At 39.9% G+C, this 14491-nt stretch overlaps 1 protein-coding gene across 2 annotated transcripts; it reads right to left on the reverse strand.

Moving 5' to 3' along the window:
• Positions 1-582: 582 nt before the first annotated feature.
• tmem68 (transmembrane protein 68) lies at positions 583-14487 on the reverse strand. 2 transcript variants are annotated; one of them, XM_028427816.1, is made up of 9 exons: positions 14355-14487; positions 13946-14114; positions 13524-13697; positions 9633-9732; positions 7671-7838; positions 5677-5870; positions 3553-3613; positions 3193-3332; positions 583-2555 (listed from the first exon to the last, which is right to left on the reverse strand). In XM_028427816.1, exons 2-9 carry the CDS (start codon positions 14003-14005, stop codon positions 2451-2453), a joined length of 1002 nt encoding a protein of 333 aa, XP_028283617.1. In that variant the 5' UTR covers positions 14006-14114; positions 14355-14487; the 3' UTR covers positions 583-2450. The 2 variants fall into 2 exon arrangements, with proteins under 2 accessions (XP_028283617.1, XP_028283618.1); XM_028427817.1 differs by lacking the exon at positions 13524-13697.
• Positions 14488-14491: the final 4 nt, after the last annotated feature.

Here is a 14491-nt window from a genome sequence, read left to right on the forward strand (position 1 = left end):
TGATGGGTTCGATATTACATACAATAGTTCGATAGAGTTCTGTTCCAGATATCAAAAACATATCTAATCTAGAATAGCTCCCGTGCACTACCCACTATCTTTTTGCTAAAAGGGACACAAAAATCTTATAATCATTATAAGTAATACCTCGCCAGTTATCAATAATTAAACGGTCTTTATTGGGCTTTGGAATCAGAGTAATATGACCTTGTTTCATTGAGTGGGTTAACTCTTCATTATTAATAGATTCATTATAGACTGCAAGAAGAAATTCTGAGATTTCAGAAGAAAATTTATAATGGAATTCTGAGGTTAGACCGTCGTTGCCTGGTGATTTGTTGAGTTTTAGGCTTTTGATAGCACATTTTAGTTCTTCAATAGATAGGGATTTGTCACAGTCTTCTTTTAGATTAGATGCATTTCGGGCCGCGCATGCGCAGTACGCTTGTATGTATATATACAAAAAACTTTGCTACAAGAATTTTCCTCTAACTGGACCCCTGAGTTACAGCATTAGCAGAAAAGGTTTTTGGTTGTAATACAACTTTTTAAGCGCTGTTAATAGAGTATACATGACAGATCTTAATAAAATACATTTATTAACAGGTTTGAGTGGATTTCAATATTTAAAAGTGCAATGAAAATAAATACGATATTGACATCCTTTAAAACACATTAGATCATCTGTAAATAAACAAGATATACATGGACAAAAGGCAACCAGTTGATAGATGCATCAAGTTGGAGATTTCTTTGAAACACACTTGGTGTCAAAGGCTTCATTAAAAATGAAAAATCTGAGTTGGCAGTAACACGTCGATGAGTTGTGTGGAATCATAATATTTACAGTCTTCTTCATAACATTTGCAGATTCTTACAAGACAAAACAACAGTTAACAACACTTTTGATAAAGCACTGGGGATCCAGAAAAAAAATCTCTTATGTTACATTTCCATTAATACATGCAGAGTAATACTAATATTACAGATATGATAAATACTACAATGAAGGGATGATATTGTTTCTCTATGTCGTTCACTATCACAGGCTGCTGGACCTAAAACCCACACACACACACACACACACACAGAAATATATTTGCCCACTTCCAGTAACTTGCCATGTTATGAAAATGTCTCTCTTAATTCTGAACTAATGTTGTTCATTAAGAAAAAGAACTATGCAAATTATTTTTTTCTCAAAATAAGTATACAAATATTATTACAATTTCTGAAAAATAGTATTTTCTTTGCGAAAACAAGACAGTGATGAGAAGCATATGACATACTGAGGTATGCTGCGTACAAATCCTACAGGAGGCAGTAGGTGTAAACATACCTCAAGAAGCGACCTGGGAACTGCTAATAAAATCCTACTTTGATGCAATCCAATTTCCAATGTTGTTTCCAATATTAGGTTCATCTTATTGGTATTTGAAACAAACAAATGGGAAATCAGGCATACACATTTTCAACAGCATTTTCTCCATTTTGACCTGTGTTCCTGGTTAGGTGTCTCTTTAGTCTTGGCTATGTAGAGTTTTGTCAAGTGTGTTTTAGTGAAAGTTGAACCTTTCTACATTTTTTTGTATGTATGTGTGCATACATGTCCTTGTGTTAACAGCTCCAATTTAAGTGGCTATACCAGCATCAATGTGCTGTTAGACAAACAGACCCTATTAAATAACTTCGGCAAATTCACAACAAACACTGTTGCTGTTTACAGCTTTAATTTTTAAATGTGTTGAGGCAGTAATATAATGTCAAAATCAAGAGAAAGATGTAGGTATAAAATGCATGTTTCACTGATGTTTTGTCAAATCAACATCTAATAATACATTTTGAGCCACAGTGATATAAACAGCAGCAAACCTTTACTGACTGTAAATCATGTTGTGCTGTCTAACAACAGTAACAACATCCCCTTAATTCCCATGTAGCTTCTATGTAATTAATTGCAGAAACTGTGTTCATATGGAATATAGCTGCTCAGTGAGTAAAAAGGTTATTTGGAATGCTGCTGATTACCAAGATTGTTGTTCCCATAATCCTATCCCTTGTCTTTACAGTTATACAATTATTTTTTTATTAATATAAATATTTCTTATGTGCAACGTGCGAACAGATTTTCTTTAAAAGATTTATTGGGAAAACAAGTGGAAAATTGTTGTTGTTATATTAAAAAATCTCTTGCTGATGTATAATTTTCTATAGGTTTTTAGAACAACATTGATAACACATAACACAACTATTGTGTATATGTAATTTGGTATCATTTTTAACAAAAACGCATAATAAAACATTCAATAGAACAACAACAGCTACAGTAATTGGTGTCCAATTAGGGAGATCAAAAAATACTGTGCAAATATTTCAACATATTAGTCCACCAAACCTGTGCACACTGCAATAATCTGACCCTTGGTGATAAGTTGTTTTGGTCGATGACCTCATTGGTGTTTATATTTGGTGTGGAATCTCTCAAAAAGAGCTCTGAGAATGTTCCCGGGGATCTGCTGGTGTTTGTCTATCAGAGACTGGACTGCCTGCTGAACCTGCAAAACAAAATATAATGTTTGCATTATTACAACCACTCAAGTAAGCCTCAGTAGTTATTCATGATCAGACTGTTGTGTCACTGTCACAAAACAGTCATCCATATTACCCACTTGGTAACATCAAGGAGTAGACTGAGGTTTAGAGTAGCCAATCACATTTGAGTGTAAAATTTAAAAAATGTTGTCTCTGCTGTCATCGTTCTTTTCAGATAGAACCCTCAGCCCTCCTCCACCCCAGGCACCACCGGTCAGAAGCCTAGGCCAGGTCAGCTTCTGATCCTCCCCCTCATCCAGCTCCTCTCCACCACCACCAGGTCTAGACCCTGGGGAATATATTTTTTTCGTTGGCTTTACCTCCCTTGCTTCCCTCTTCTTGGATAAAGTCACATTGGGGTCTATAAGCCAAAACACATTCTATTGTACTTAATTGAATAAATGTGTACATTCTTGTTACTTGGTCTCTTCTTATTGAACTACTCATAAAGGCAAAGAATTGAAGTCTGAGGCTGCAGTAAACACTAGCTAACCTACAACATTTCTTCAGAGAACAGACATCGCATAGCAAAAGAAAGGAGGGATGGAAAGTAAGAAAGAAAGAAAGAAGGTATTAGTACAATGGTTGTGGCCCACTTGCCTTCTCTGCCAGCTCTGCAGCATTTACATTGGGGTCATATGGTATGGGATCACCGAGGAAAGTTCGAAATTTGACAGGAAATCCACCATAGACAGGAGCTGCTGGAAGACGAAACCTCTCATACAGCCAGCGGAAAAATCCTGCACACAAAGAGAAAAGCAGATTGTTGAACTGTGAAGTATGCAGACAGAGTTCAGCCACTGCCTGCAGCCACATCCCATTACAAGGCTTACTGTCAAGCTAAACTAGCATTGAGTATATCTGCTGGCCAGTATTTTTGTGCAGTTTAGTAACACAATTTCAATGTGTTACTGCTAAGATCTATATATATATATATATATATATATATATTTCACTTACTGAGAGTTCCCAGAGATCTGAAGCCTTCCCGTACATTTTGAGTAAACATTGGAATTACTGGCTGAAACACAGAGGGAGAAAAGATTATACAGAGAAAATATAACATGACGAACAATAATAGTCATTGCTTGAATTATGAATCCATTATCAAATCAGCTTAATAACAATCTCGGGTCCATATTATCAGGTCCATTGTGGCTCAGCAGTGAGCAGTGGCTCAGTGGTAGAGCAGGGTTGTCCAATAACCGGAAGGTCGGCGGTTCGACCCCAGCTCCTCCCTAGTCGTTGTTGTGTGTCCTTGGGCAAGGCACTTTACCCGCATTGCCTCCAGTGCACTCACTGGTGTATGAATGCGTATGAATGAATCGGCGGTGGTCGGAGAGGCCGTAGGCGCACCTTGGCAGCCACGTCTCCGTCAGTCTCCCCCTGGGGAGCTGTGGCTACCACTGGTAGCTTACCACTGCCACTGTGTGAATGTGGTGTGAAAGAATAATGCATCTCAATGTAAGCGCTTTGAGTGCCTGCCCAACAGAGCAGAAAAGCGCAATATAAGACCAATGCATTATTATTATTATAACCAGAAGGTTGGTGGTTCAATCCCAACTCCTCCTGTTGTGTGTCCTTGGGCAAGGCACTTTACCCCCATTGCCTCCAGTGCACTCACTGGTGTGTGGCGCTAGTTGCTGGCAGCCTTAAGCAATTTCCCTTCTGGGATTATTAAAGTATGAGAAAAAGAAAAAACTGCTTATTAAGGTCTTATTTAAGCTTGGTTTAATCATTTGCAGATAACTGAAGAAATTAAACAAATTCCAGTTAAAGATTATGTTTTGTAATATTGTTAGTAATGCTAACAAGTATATATATATTAGCCATTACATTCTGAGCACAGACATATAATAATACTGGTTATCTTATTTTGGCACTTGTCAGTGGGTGAAAAGGGACAGTAAGTGAACATGTTAATATTGTTGTGTGAGAAAAATGGTCTGGTGAAAGGACAAAATTGTGTCCAATAAAAAACTGGGTTCTGCTATTTATGTGGATGTTACATTTAACTGAACAATCTACCTCAGCACTGTTGCAGACCGAGTACACCTTTTCATGGAAACAGTACTCCCTGACAGTACCCTGCTCCAAACCAAAATGGTTCAAGAATGGTTTGATGGACACTAAAAGTGATGATTTTGATGACATTTCCCTGAACGACAAACATGTGTTATCCATAATGGCCATACTAAAGTGAATATTTCTACATTTATTTAAATATATTTAACACTTTTTGATGTCAGTTAGAAAGTGCAACAAAACCCAGCCCCAAGCAAACTGTAGTTTTTCTAAGAAACTGCATCACACCAATGAGGCTTGGACATGTGACCCTGTTGTTGGCAGCATTGTAAGGATTTTCAGTGAATTGAAAGAATGTTGTCATGATCATGATTACAGAGACCACATGCAGAAAGTGTAAAGCTGTTTGGAGGAAGTATGTAGGAGAGACAGCTGTATGTGTATGAGTGGCGAATTTGACACTGCAGCAGCCACGCCTAACTTAGAGAAAATCCTTTGATAACTTTTGGTGACATCCACCTGACATCCACCTGCTGAAGTCAGTTGGGCAAAATCCCTAGGAGGAGTTTGTCCGCATACCAATGCTGTAAATCGCCAACTTCCAACATCCTGTTAGGTTGAGGTCATGGTTACATGAGACATTTTGGTGCATGTTGGTATGATAAACGTGTACTGATTTTCGTGTACCTATGTCAAACTAAGCCAAATGCAAGCGGGGTTTTGAAAATTTCATTTTATATCTATATATATATATATATATAGAGAGAGAGAGAGAGAGAGAGAGAGAGTGCTTTTTTTTTTTACATACTCAAAAGGTTTGAGCAACTTAAGGTTAATTGTCTTGCCCAGGGACACACAGACATGCAGCCGGATGTGGGGCTCAAACTGCCAACCTTCTGATTGGCGGACAAGCTCTCCAACCAACTGAGCCCAGTATATAAATGCCAAGTTAAAATGTTAATAGAGCTCAAAGGAAAATACCAGATAACCAATTCTAATAAAACAGTACAGGAATATCAACATCTCTATATATATAATATCAGAGGTAAAACAACACACCGCCTGAGAGTCAATGGCAACCTGGGCGAAGCCTTTACGTTTGCCCCAGAAAAGAGGGTAGGTCTCATCACTAAACAGAGCTTCCCGCACTCCTCCTGGAGAAATCCCCAACAGGTGACCATTCCTCAGAGCCCGCACACACTCCTCCTGGGGACCGTGAATCACACTGAACACCTCCAACAGCAATTTGAAGCCTGGAGAAATGGGAAATAATGAGGGAAAAAGAAGAAAACAAAAAGTAGAAATACATCTATAATACCTATATAATATGTTTCAGACTTGATATGACAACCGACGGTTTTGAAAGATGGTCCCAAATACACATACCAAGTTACATAAGCTATGTGCAGTCAGTCACATGATGTGTTTTAAATCCAACATTTCAAGGTTAAGAGTCTGTCTTTCTAGAGAGGGGGGAAAAAACAGTAGTTTCAACTTCATTGCAGAAAAAAAAAGATTCCATTGCTGTACCAACAACCTCGGGCAGGTCTACAGAGCCTGAAAGATGGCCTGGCTTTGGTGCTCCCAGTTCCTTACCAATGGATGCTAGGTAAAATGACCTCCTTAGAAGCAAGCAACATGGATTGGATCAGGAACTCCTGTATCAGCAAGTGGCTGAGTCTAGTGAGGTGCCTCTCTCGTGCTGGGGTCTTTTGGGAAAATGCTTTGCAGCTCCCAGTGTGATTTATCTGCCTCCAGAATATAACCAGAAAGGGGACTTAAGCTGCAGACGTCCACTGACCATCTTTTGAGGGGTGCACACATCCAATGTCAAACTGGGAGGATGTGAAAGATCGGAAGAAAGGTTGACACAACAGTTAGCAAGCTGCAGCACCAGTTCAGGAGGAAGGTACAAAAAGGCCTTGAAAAAAAAGCCCCCCCCCCCCCTCAGAATTCTCAAGGGATGCAAAAAAGAGGAGGAGAACTGAAGAACTGAACAGAATTGCAGCAGGGTCAATTTTCCCTGGCTAGCAAGGCAGTTGGACCCCATGGGCACACCTCAGTTACTGTTGTGGATCTGTCAGTGAAGGTTACCAGGCTCAGCTTCTTAATTAGACAGATCTATGACACCCTATCCTGCCCCAGGAACTCCACCAAACAAGGAGTTGTGTGCCCTGTGCAACATCGCCATGTCATTTCATGTCAGGGTGCAGGAAAAAATTGTCCCAAGGACAGAAAAAAGTGGCACACAACCAAGTTTAAGGAAATGTGTAGTGGTCTGGGAAGCATGCAAGCAGGTTGCAAACTGCAGGGCTCCAGCTTCAGCCAATCACACCTTTACACACACCTCCCAAGTGAGGTGCCCTAATGTGGTTCAAGACAAGCAAAACCATTCTTCTTGTGGAACTGGCAGTCCCAAGGGACTTCTAGGTTGGAAGCTGCCTACACAAGGAAGAGGACAAAATACTTGAACCTAGTAGCTGAGTGCAGAGAGGCTGGCTGAAAGACAGTCACCTGCCCCATGGAAGTGGTGGAAATGATGTTTGTGCATGTTTGTTTCTCTCTCTCTCTCTCTCCTTCATCCTCTCTGTCCTGTCTACCTCTTCTCCTCCTCCTCTACCCGGCTTACTGTCAGCAGGAAGGTTCTCCTTATGAACCCGGTCCTGCTTAAGGTTTCTTCCTGTTAAAATGGAGTTTCCTTGCCACTGTTGCTCTTCAGGGGGTTTCAGGCTCTGGGTCTCTGTGTAGTGCTTCGAGACAATTCTGATTGTAAAATGTGCTGTATAAATAAAACTGAATTGAATTGAAGTGGGGCACTGTGTCTTGATTGGCTTCTCCACCCATTGTGAGAAGTAGCAGTCAAAAGAGCCACCAGAGAGCTAGAAAAAGAGGCAGAGAAAGGCAACTTCTGGCTTCGACTGATTAGGATAAATGGACTGAGTCTAGTGAAAAGTAAGTATTAAGTGCTGAGTATACACTGTAATGAGTGGAAATTGTACAAGAATGTGCACATATGTATGCTTGTGTACAATATGCTCCAAGAGTGGGAGTACCTGGAATTTTAAATAGGAAGTGGTCAGCTACAGAATGGCAGGTCCGTCCCTTCTGAATGATAACATTGGCCAGAAAGTAGTAGTAGTCAATTGGAATGGCTCCATGATAGTACACAATTAGAGCTGGTCCTTTATCAGGGATCTTCTCCATCCCATGGATTTCATAGCCTGGGACACACATGATGGACAAAAGACATTAGTATATGAGGTCTAAATACAAAAGGGAGGAAATGACATGCATTAAATGATATGCATGTTACTTGAGCAATAGAGTAGATACAATGAAGGAGAACTAAAACAATTGAAAGAAAAATGATGGTAAAACTAGAGTATTATTCATAAAAGAGTCTAACACATTACAGTTTTTTTCCAATCGCTAACAAGCGCTTAGCCATTCTTCAGATACTTTTTCTAAACTCTTAACACAGACACACACCTACAAAACACAATTGGCCAAAGGGTTAATTTCATTCTCAAAAACACATTTTGTTAAATATACACTAACTCTTCGTTTCAAAATACAATACATCTTTCACTAACACACTAACCTTACCAAAACACTGGAAATCAGACTCAAAATGAAATTACTCTGTCACACAAAAACACATGTTTTCAGTTCACAAGGTACATGCAGTCAATCAAAGTGCACCAGGCTTAAAAATACTGGCAAAAACTGCACAGACTTTCATGTTTCAGTTTTACAGGTATTTGCATGCAAAACATGCAATCCACCGTGTAGTGTAAATGTAGTGTGAAAACGGTGGATGCAAATACCTGTAAAACTGAAACATAAAAGTCTATGCAGCTTTTGTGATTGGGGGTCGGGGGGCATATTTTCGTCAACATCGCATCTGATGTCATCCAAGGCGATGCACCTTGGAAAAAGCCTCTTGGTAGGACGGATCCATGCTTGGCAGTCTTCAACTGCAGTGTCCCTGCAGGCAGCATCCATGGCATCAAGGAGTGACATGTGGTCATGTGGCTGATGGTCAAAAACTTTCCACCTTCATGCAGAAAAAAAACTCCTCTATGGGATTGAGAAAAGGTGAATAGGATGGATGGAAGAGACGGACCAGTCTTGGGTGGACTTCAAACCATGTTGTGATGGCTTGAGAATGATGGAATGCCACATCACCCAGGTGATGACAAAGATGCTCATGTTCTCTCCCTCCTGATCCTGCTTTGGAACCAGGTGCTGGTGAAGGTCATTCAAAAAGGCAAGAAGGTGCTCGGTATTGTAGGGTCCACTCGGACATCTATGATGAATTAACCCAGTATTTCCAAGTGCTGCACACATTGTGATGTTTGCCCCTCTCTGTCCTGGCACTTCAGCTGTGGCCTCGCTGACACCTTTTGGCCAGACTGAACCCTCGTCCAGACATTACTTTTGTCAGACATTACGTTTGTCTTTTCATGTGTACGCTCCCAAAAACATCACCCTTCAAGGTCCTCCTTTATCTGTCAATTCCATTGAAGAATCCTCAGCACCTGCCTCTGCAATCCAGTCTACAATCATCTGTGGTTGGCCCAATTTATCCATCATAAATCAGCTGTATGTCAATTTTTGAACTGTTTGTTAATTATCAGCTTATTTTTGAGCTGATGTGTTGTTTTTGAGCTGATATTGTTGCAGAAGTAGAGGTTTTATACTGTAGCTAAGGTTTGGAATATTGTTGTTTTTATTGTGGTGTGTTGTGTGCTAACATTTGTAAAAAAAGACAAAATTGATCCACCATTTTGGTGGTGGGTATAGCTTATCTGTTAAGAAAATGTAAGCATTATAGCAATGTGTTTACTGACTGCTTATTGTGTGAAAACGTCATGGAATGTGTGAATGGTATGGTCACAACAGACCGATTGTGTGCACATTGTATTAAGAGTTTTGAAAATGTGACCCTTGTTTGGACAAATGCTTGTTAGCGACTGAAAAAAACTGTAACATAAATGAGCATGAGGTCTTACCATGCCATATGGCTCCATGTCCATCCCACAGAGTAGCCAAGGTCTTCCTGGCACCATCCCACAGGTTGTTGGAATAAGCTTCCCTCAGTTGATTCTTCCTCTGGTAAAGGGAAGCAGAAGGTAAGTTTCAGAATGGTTTATGTGGTTTAGGACCATGACTCATTATTATTTTCTTCTAATACTCAAGTTACAGCCCAAATCATAAGCTAGTTGACTATTTCTTACTCAAAATCAAGGATTCACACTGGGAACTTTTGGTTGTAAAACAAGACTGTCTACACTTTTAGAATATTTAACTGTTTTAATGCTCATGCATATGCAACTGAAGTGCGTTAGCTCCCATCCAGTTGACAGTGAAATGTTTTTACAAACCCAACAATAAGCCTGCTGGTTATTCCCTACTACAGTCCTTAAATGCTGGGTCTTCCACCTAGCTGTCAGAAAACTTGCATTTGCTTATGACAATAGTTGTTTGAAATGACCACTGAATATGGCGTCAAACAGCTAAGACGAGGCTCTAGATATGGCTAAAGCCCATCGTTTAAACAACACAACGCAAACTTTATAAGATAGATACTTTTTAAAACCCCACAGACACCCTGTGTGGTGTGTCCTTGGGCAAGGCACCTTACCCACATTTCCACCAGCACACTCACTGGTGTATGAATGTGTAAGAATGACGGCGGTGGCACTTTGACAGCCATGTCTCAGTCTGGGAAGCTGTGGCTACATATGTAGTTTACCACTGCCACTGTGTGAATGTGGTGTGAATGAATGTAATAATAGATTTAAATGTAAAGTTGGCAGGAATTTTGGCCCATTCCTCCTGAGAGAACTGGTATAACTGAGCCAAGTTCGTAGGCCATCTTGTACGCACATGTCGTTTCAGCTCGCCCCAAATGTGTTTAATAGGATTTAGATCAGGGCTTTGTAATGGCCACTCCAAAACATTGACTTTGTTGTCCTCAAGCCATTTTTAACCAGTTTGGCTGTATGCTTTGGAAGACCCATTTCCGGCCAAGCTTTAACTTCCTGGCAGATGGTTTGAGATGTTGCTTCAATATTTCCACATACTGTTCTTTCTTCTTGATGTCATCAATTTTGTGAAGTGCACCAGTCCCTCCCACAGCAAAGCAATCCCACAACATGATGCTGCCACCCCCATGTTTTACAGTTGGTGTGGTGTTTTCAGGCTTGAAAGCTTCCCCCTTTTTCCTCAAAACAGAACAGTGGTCATTATGGCCAAACAGTTCCATTTTTGCTTCATCAGACCCAAGGACATGTCTCCAAAAATTAAGGTCTTTGTCCCTATGGCATTTGCAAACTTCAATCAGGCCTTTTAATGTTTCATTTGGAGTAATGGCTTCCTCCTGGCAAAGTGGCTTTTCAGCCCACGTTGGTACAATACTCGTTTCACTGTGGATAATGAGACACTCTTACCAGCTTCAGCCAGCTTCTTCACAAGGTCTTTGGCTTTTGTTCTTGGGTTGATACGCACATTTCGGACTAATGCCCATTCGTCTCTCGGACAGAGAACCTGTCTCCTTCATGAGCGGTATGATGGCTGGACATTCCTATGTTGCTTATACTTGCGTATAATTGTTTGAACCGAGGAACGTGGCACCTTCAGGAACTTAGAAATTGCACCCAAGGATGAACCACACTTGTGCAAGTCTACAATTCTCTTTCTGATATCTTGGCTGATTTCTTTTGACTTTCCCATGCTGTTACACAAAGGAGCATTGTGTTTTAGGTGTACCTTATAATCACAGATGTGTCTCCAATTAACTCAAATGCTGTCAATAAACCTATGAGAACCTTCCAAAGACATGACATCATCATGCTGGCTTTCCCACGTTGTTTAAAAGCATAGTAACATTAGTGTATGTAAACTTCTGACTTTGAAGAAAATATTAAAAAATGTCTAAAAATGTCTTGCATTATTCTGGTAATAATTTGGAAATAATTTTGGTAAACCTAAAATCACCTAAAACAGAAAACGTTTAATCTATTTAATGTCAGAAAGTGTGAGAAAAAAATGTGTGTCTTTTTATACAGTATGTAAACTTCTGGTTTCAACTGTATGCTCATAGATTTAAAAGGTTTCTCTTAGATAGTAAATGAACCCACAAACCCTCACAATCACACCCTCAATCTGGTTCTCACTTACTGCCTAGAAACTGAGAACCTGCTAGTGTGGTCTCCTTTCAGACCACTCATTAATAACTTTTGATTTCACTCTTCCAGACCTCTGTCTGTAAATGTTTCTAAAAATAGTTGTGGATTTACCTTCCTATTTATTATTTATTTAAGGCAGATTGGCATGTAAGCAAGACAACGCAGCTATTACTAACGCCATCTACTTTACCACTACCACTACCACTACCACTTATGCACATTGCAGCAATTGAGCGGGATGTGACAGCCTGTGCCACAGTAACCTGATAACATTCTCTCTCTGGTTGGCATTACTTTGACCTCCAGTACAACTGTGAGGAACCTCGGACTTATCTTTGATCAAGACATTTACCTCATCAGACGTTTAGCCCTCACATTAAACAGGTCGCTAAGACCACCTTCTTTTATCTCTGTAATATTGCTAAGATTCGGAGCATCCTCTCTCAGAGTGATGCTGAAAAACGTTTTAAGACCAGACTTAAAACTTTTCTGTTTAGTAAAGCATACAGTTAGCCTTAAACATAGTGTGTAGGGGTGATAGGTATAGATACAGTCACTTGTTGTCATGCCCAAACTATTCAAGATAGGAAAACTGGATTACATTATGGGAAAAGTTAGCCCTATGCAGCAAACACCAGACTCCTACATGCAACAGAGGCCTTGCAGTAAAAGCTTAAATTTGGCCAAAAAACACTTGACTAAAATTTCAAAGGGCTGTTTTTTGGTTACACTCACTGGCCTAAAACTCTGGAATTCTCCACAATATTAATAAATGTACATCACTTGGCTTGACTTGATTATTTTCCTGCTGATGTATAGCACTGCTGACCAATCAGTAGCACATTATATCCAAGATGACTTCTGTTAGGTCATAGAAACCTTTGACAAAATGTAATTTATTTACAGTCCAAGTGTGGGTCTCTGCTAAATTTAAAAAATGTTCCTGAAATAAGATGTTTGCATCTTAAATTAGGTCATAAGTAGCAACATGTGTTCTTTGATGACTTTTCACCAAATTCATCTTTGACTACAAAGCTGTGTCTCAGTTTACTAATCCTTCAAAAAGCTACATTTAAGGACCCAGCAACAATTTGCAGTGTGGTCAGTACTATTTTGAAGGCTCCCACAAATGTGGTTTCCTTTTCCCTGATACGGACCAATGTGAGTATGCCATTTGCACTGAACAAACTATTATCTATCATGAATAACCCCGATCACCCTCTTCACCCTGGGACAGACAATGGAGCGCCTTTCCTACCTCATGCCATAAGACTGTATAACACCTCATCTCTGTGCCAGAGATAACACTGACTGCTGTAACTGACAGATTTTGCAAAAAGTTAGGTTTTCACTCTCAAATTGCACAATTTTGTTTCTGTACTTATATTTTATATTCCTATTTGCTGTAAACAATCAGTTTATAATGTTTATACTGTTTATTTCTACCGTTAGAAGTATAGTATGCTGCCCCTATATTGCTGCTGCAATAGAGAAATTTCCCAGCTTGGGATGAATAAAGTACTTCTATTATTCTACAGGAAATTATCCACAGACCTTTTCATTTTACCACACTTTTGTCTACCGTACTCTAAATTTCTATAGGACATTTGGTGGTTTCTGGGTTCCATTCTAACTTGCACAGCAAACGCTATCACATATCCAATATTTGATTACCTTGTGATGTTGGGTATTTTGAGATGTTTGTTTGCCTACCTTATAGACATGAAGGAAGAGTATAGAGAGGTACAGAAGAATAACAATGAGGAAGGGCACAATGAAGACGATGGCTAGAGGGGTGAAGACCCACAACAGGTACTCCAGAACACTCAGATAATCCTCCACCTGACCAAGGCCTGCCCATTTCTCCCATGCATGAAAAAGACACACCTGTGGACAAGTAGCTACAGGTGAATACTAACCAGACAAAAGTATCGCAGACAAATACGGACATTTACAAGATAATAACACCATAATTAGACCATTTCTAAAAAGTGTAGTGTTGTCTTGAGATGTCTGAGGAGAAGTGAGACTGCATTGTTTGTAAAATAAATGGATTAACAGAGCTGGTTTCAGGTTAACTGAACACTAAACATTATCATATTGGAAAAGTCAGTATAAATGGAGAAGGGTTATACCAAGACGGAGACTGTGTCCTCTGCTCCTGTTACACACGATTCGTTGCCACTGTCTGACATCCTGCTGTGCTATCACTTTACCCAGCTGGTGACAGGATCAGGTAGTCCGGCAGCCTCAGGGAGGAAGAATACACTACATGGAGAGCATCTGCTGCTGCACAACGGTGAACTAAAGCAGAAGAAAGTCTGTCATGATATCCATGTTGTGCATGATTTTGTAAACTAGCTTTAATTTATGGATTAACGTTAAAATCAGCTCCAAAAGAGAAGGAATGAGAAAACTAAACACAATAACAATATTACCAGGAACTGCGGAAGCATCCTGCAATTTAGTTAAACAAGCGACGATATCTGAGTCGCTAACGTCACCAGACGTCACAGAGAAACACAAAAATACGCGAAATAATACCTTACGACAGGGCGTGTTACTCTTTGCAGAACACCACTGTTTGTTCAGGTATCTTCTTCTTATATTTACATTAAATTTCAGGTGTGATATACACAGGTGATAACGACTGTCTATCCTGTTTCTAAATCCGGAACGCA

The sequence above is a fragment of the Parambassis ranga genome, chromosome 17 (genome assembly GCF_900634625.1).
Source record: "Parambassis ranga chromosome 17, fParRan2.1, whole genome shotgun sequence".
NCBI classification, from domain to species: domain Eukaryota; kingdom Metazoa; phylum Chordata; class Actinopteri; family Ambassidae; genus Parambassis; species Parambassis ranga.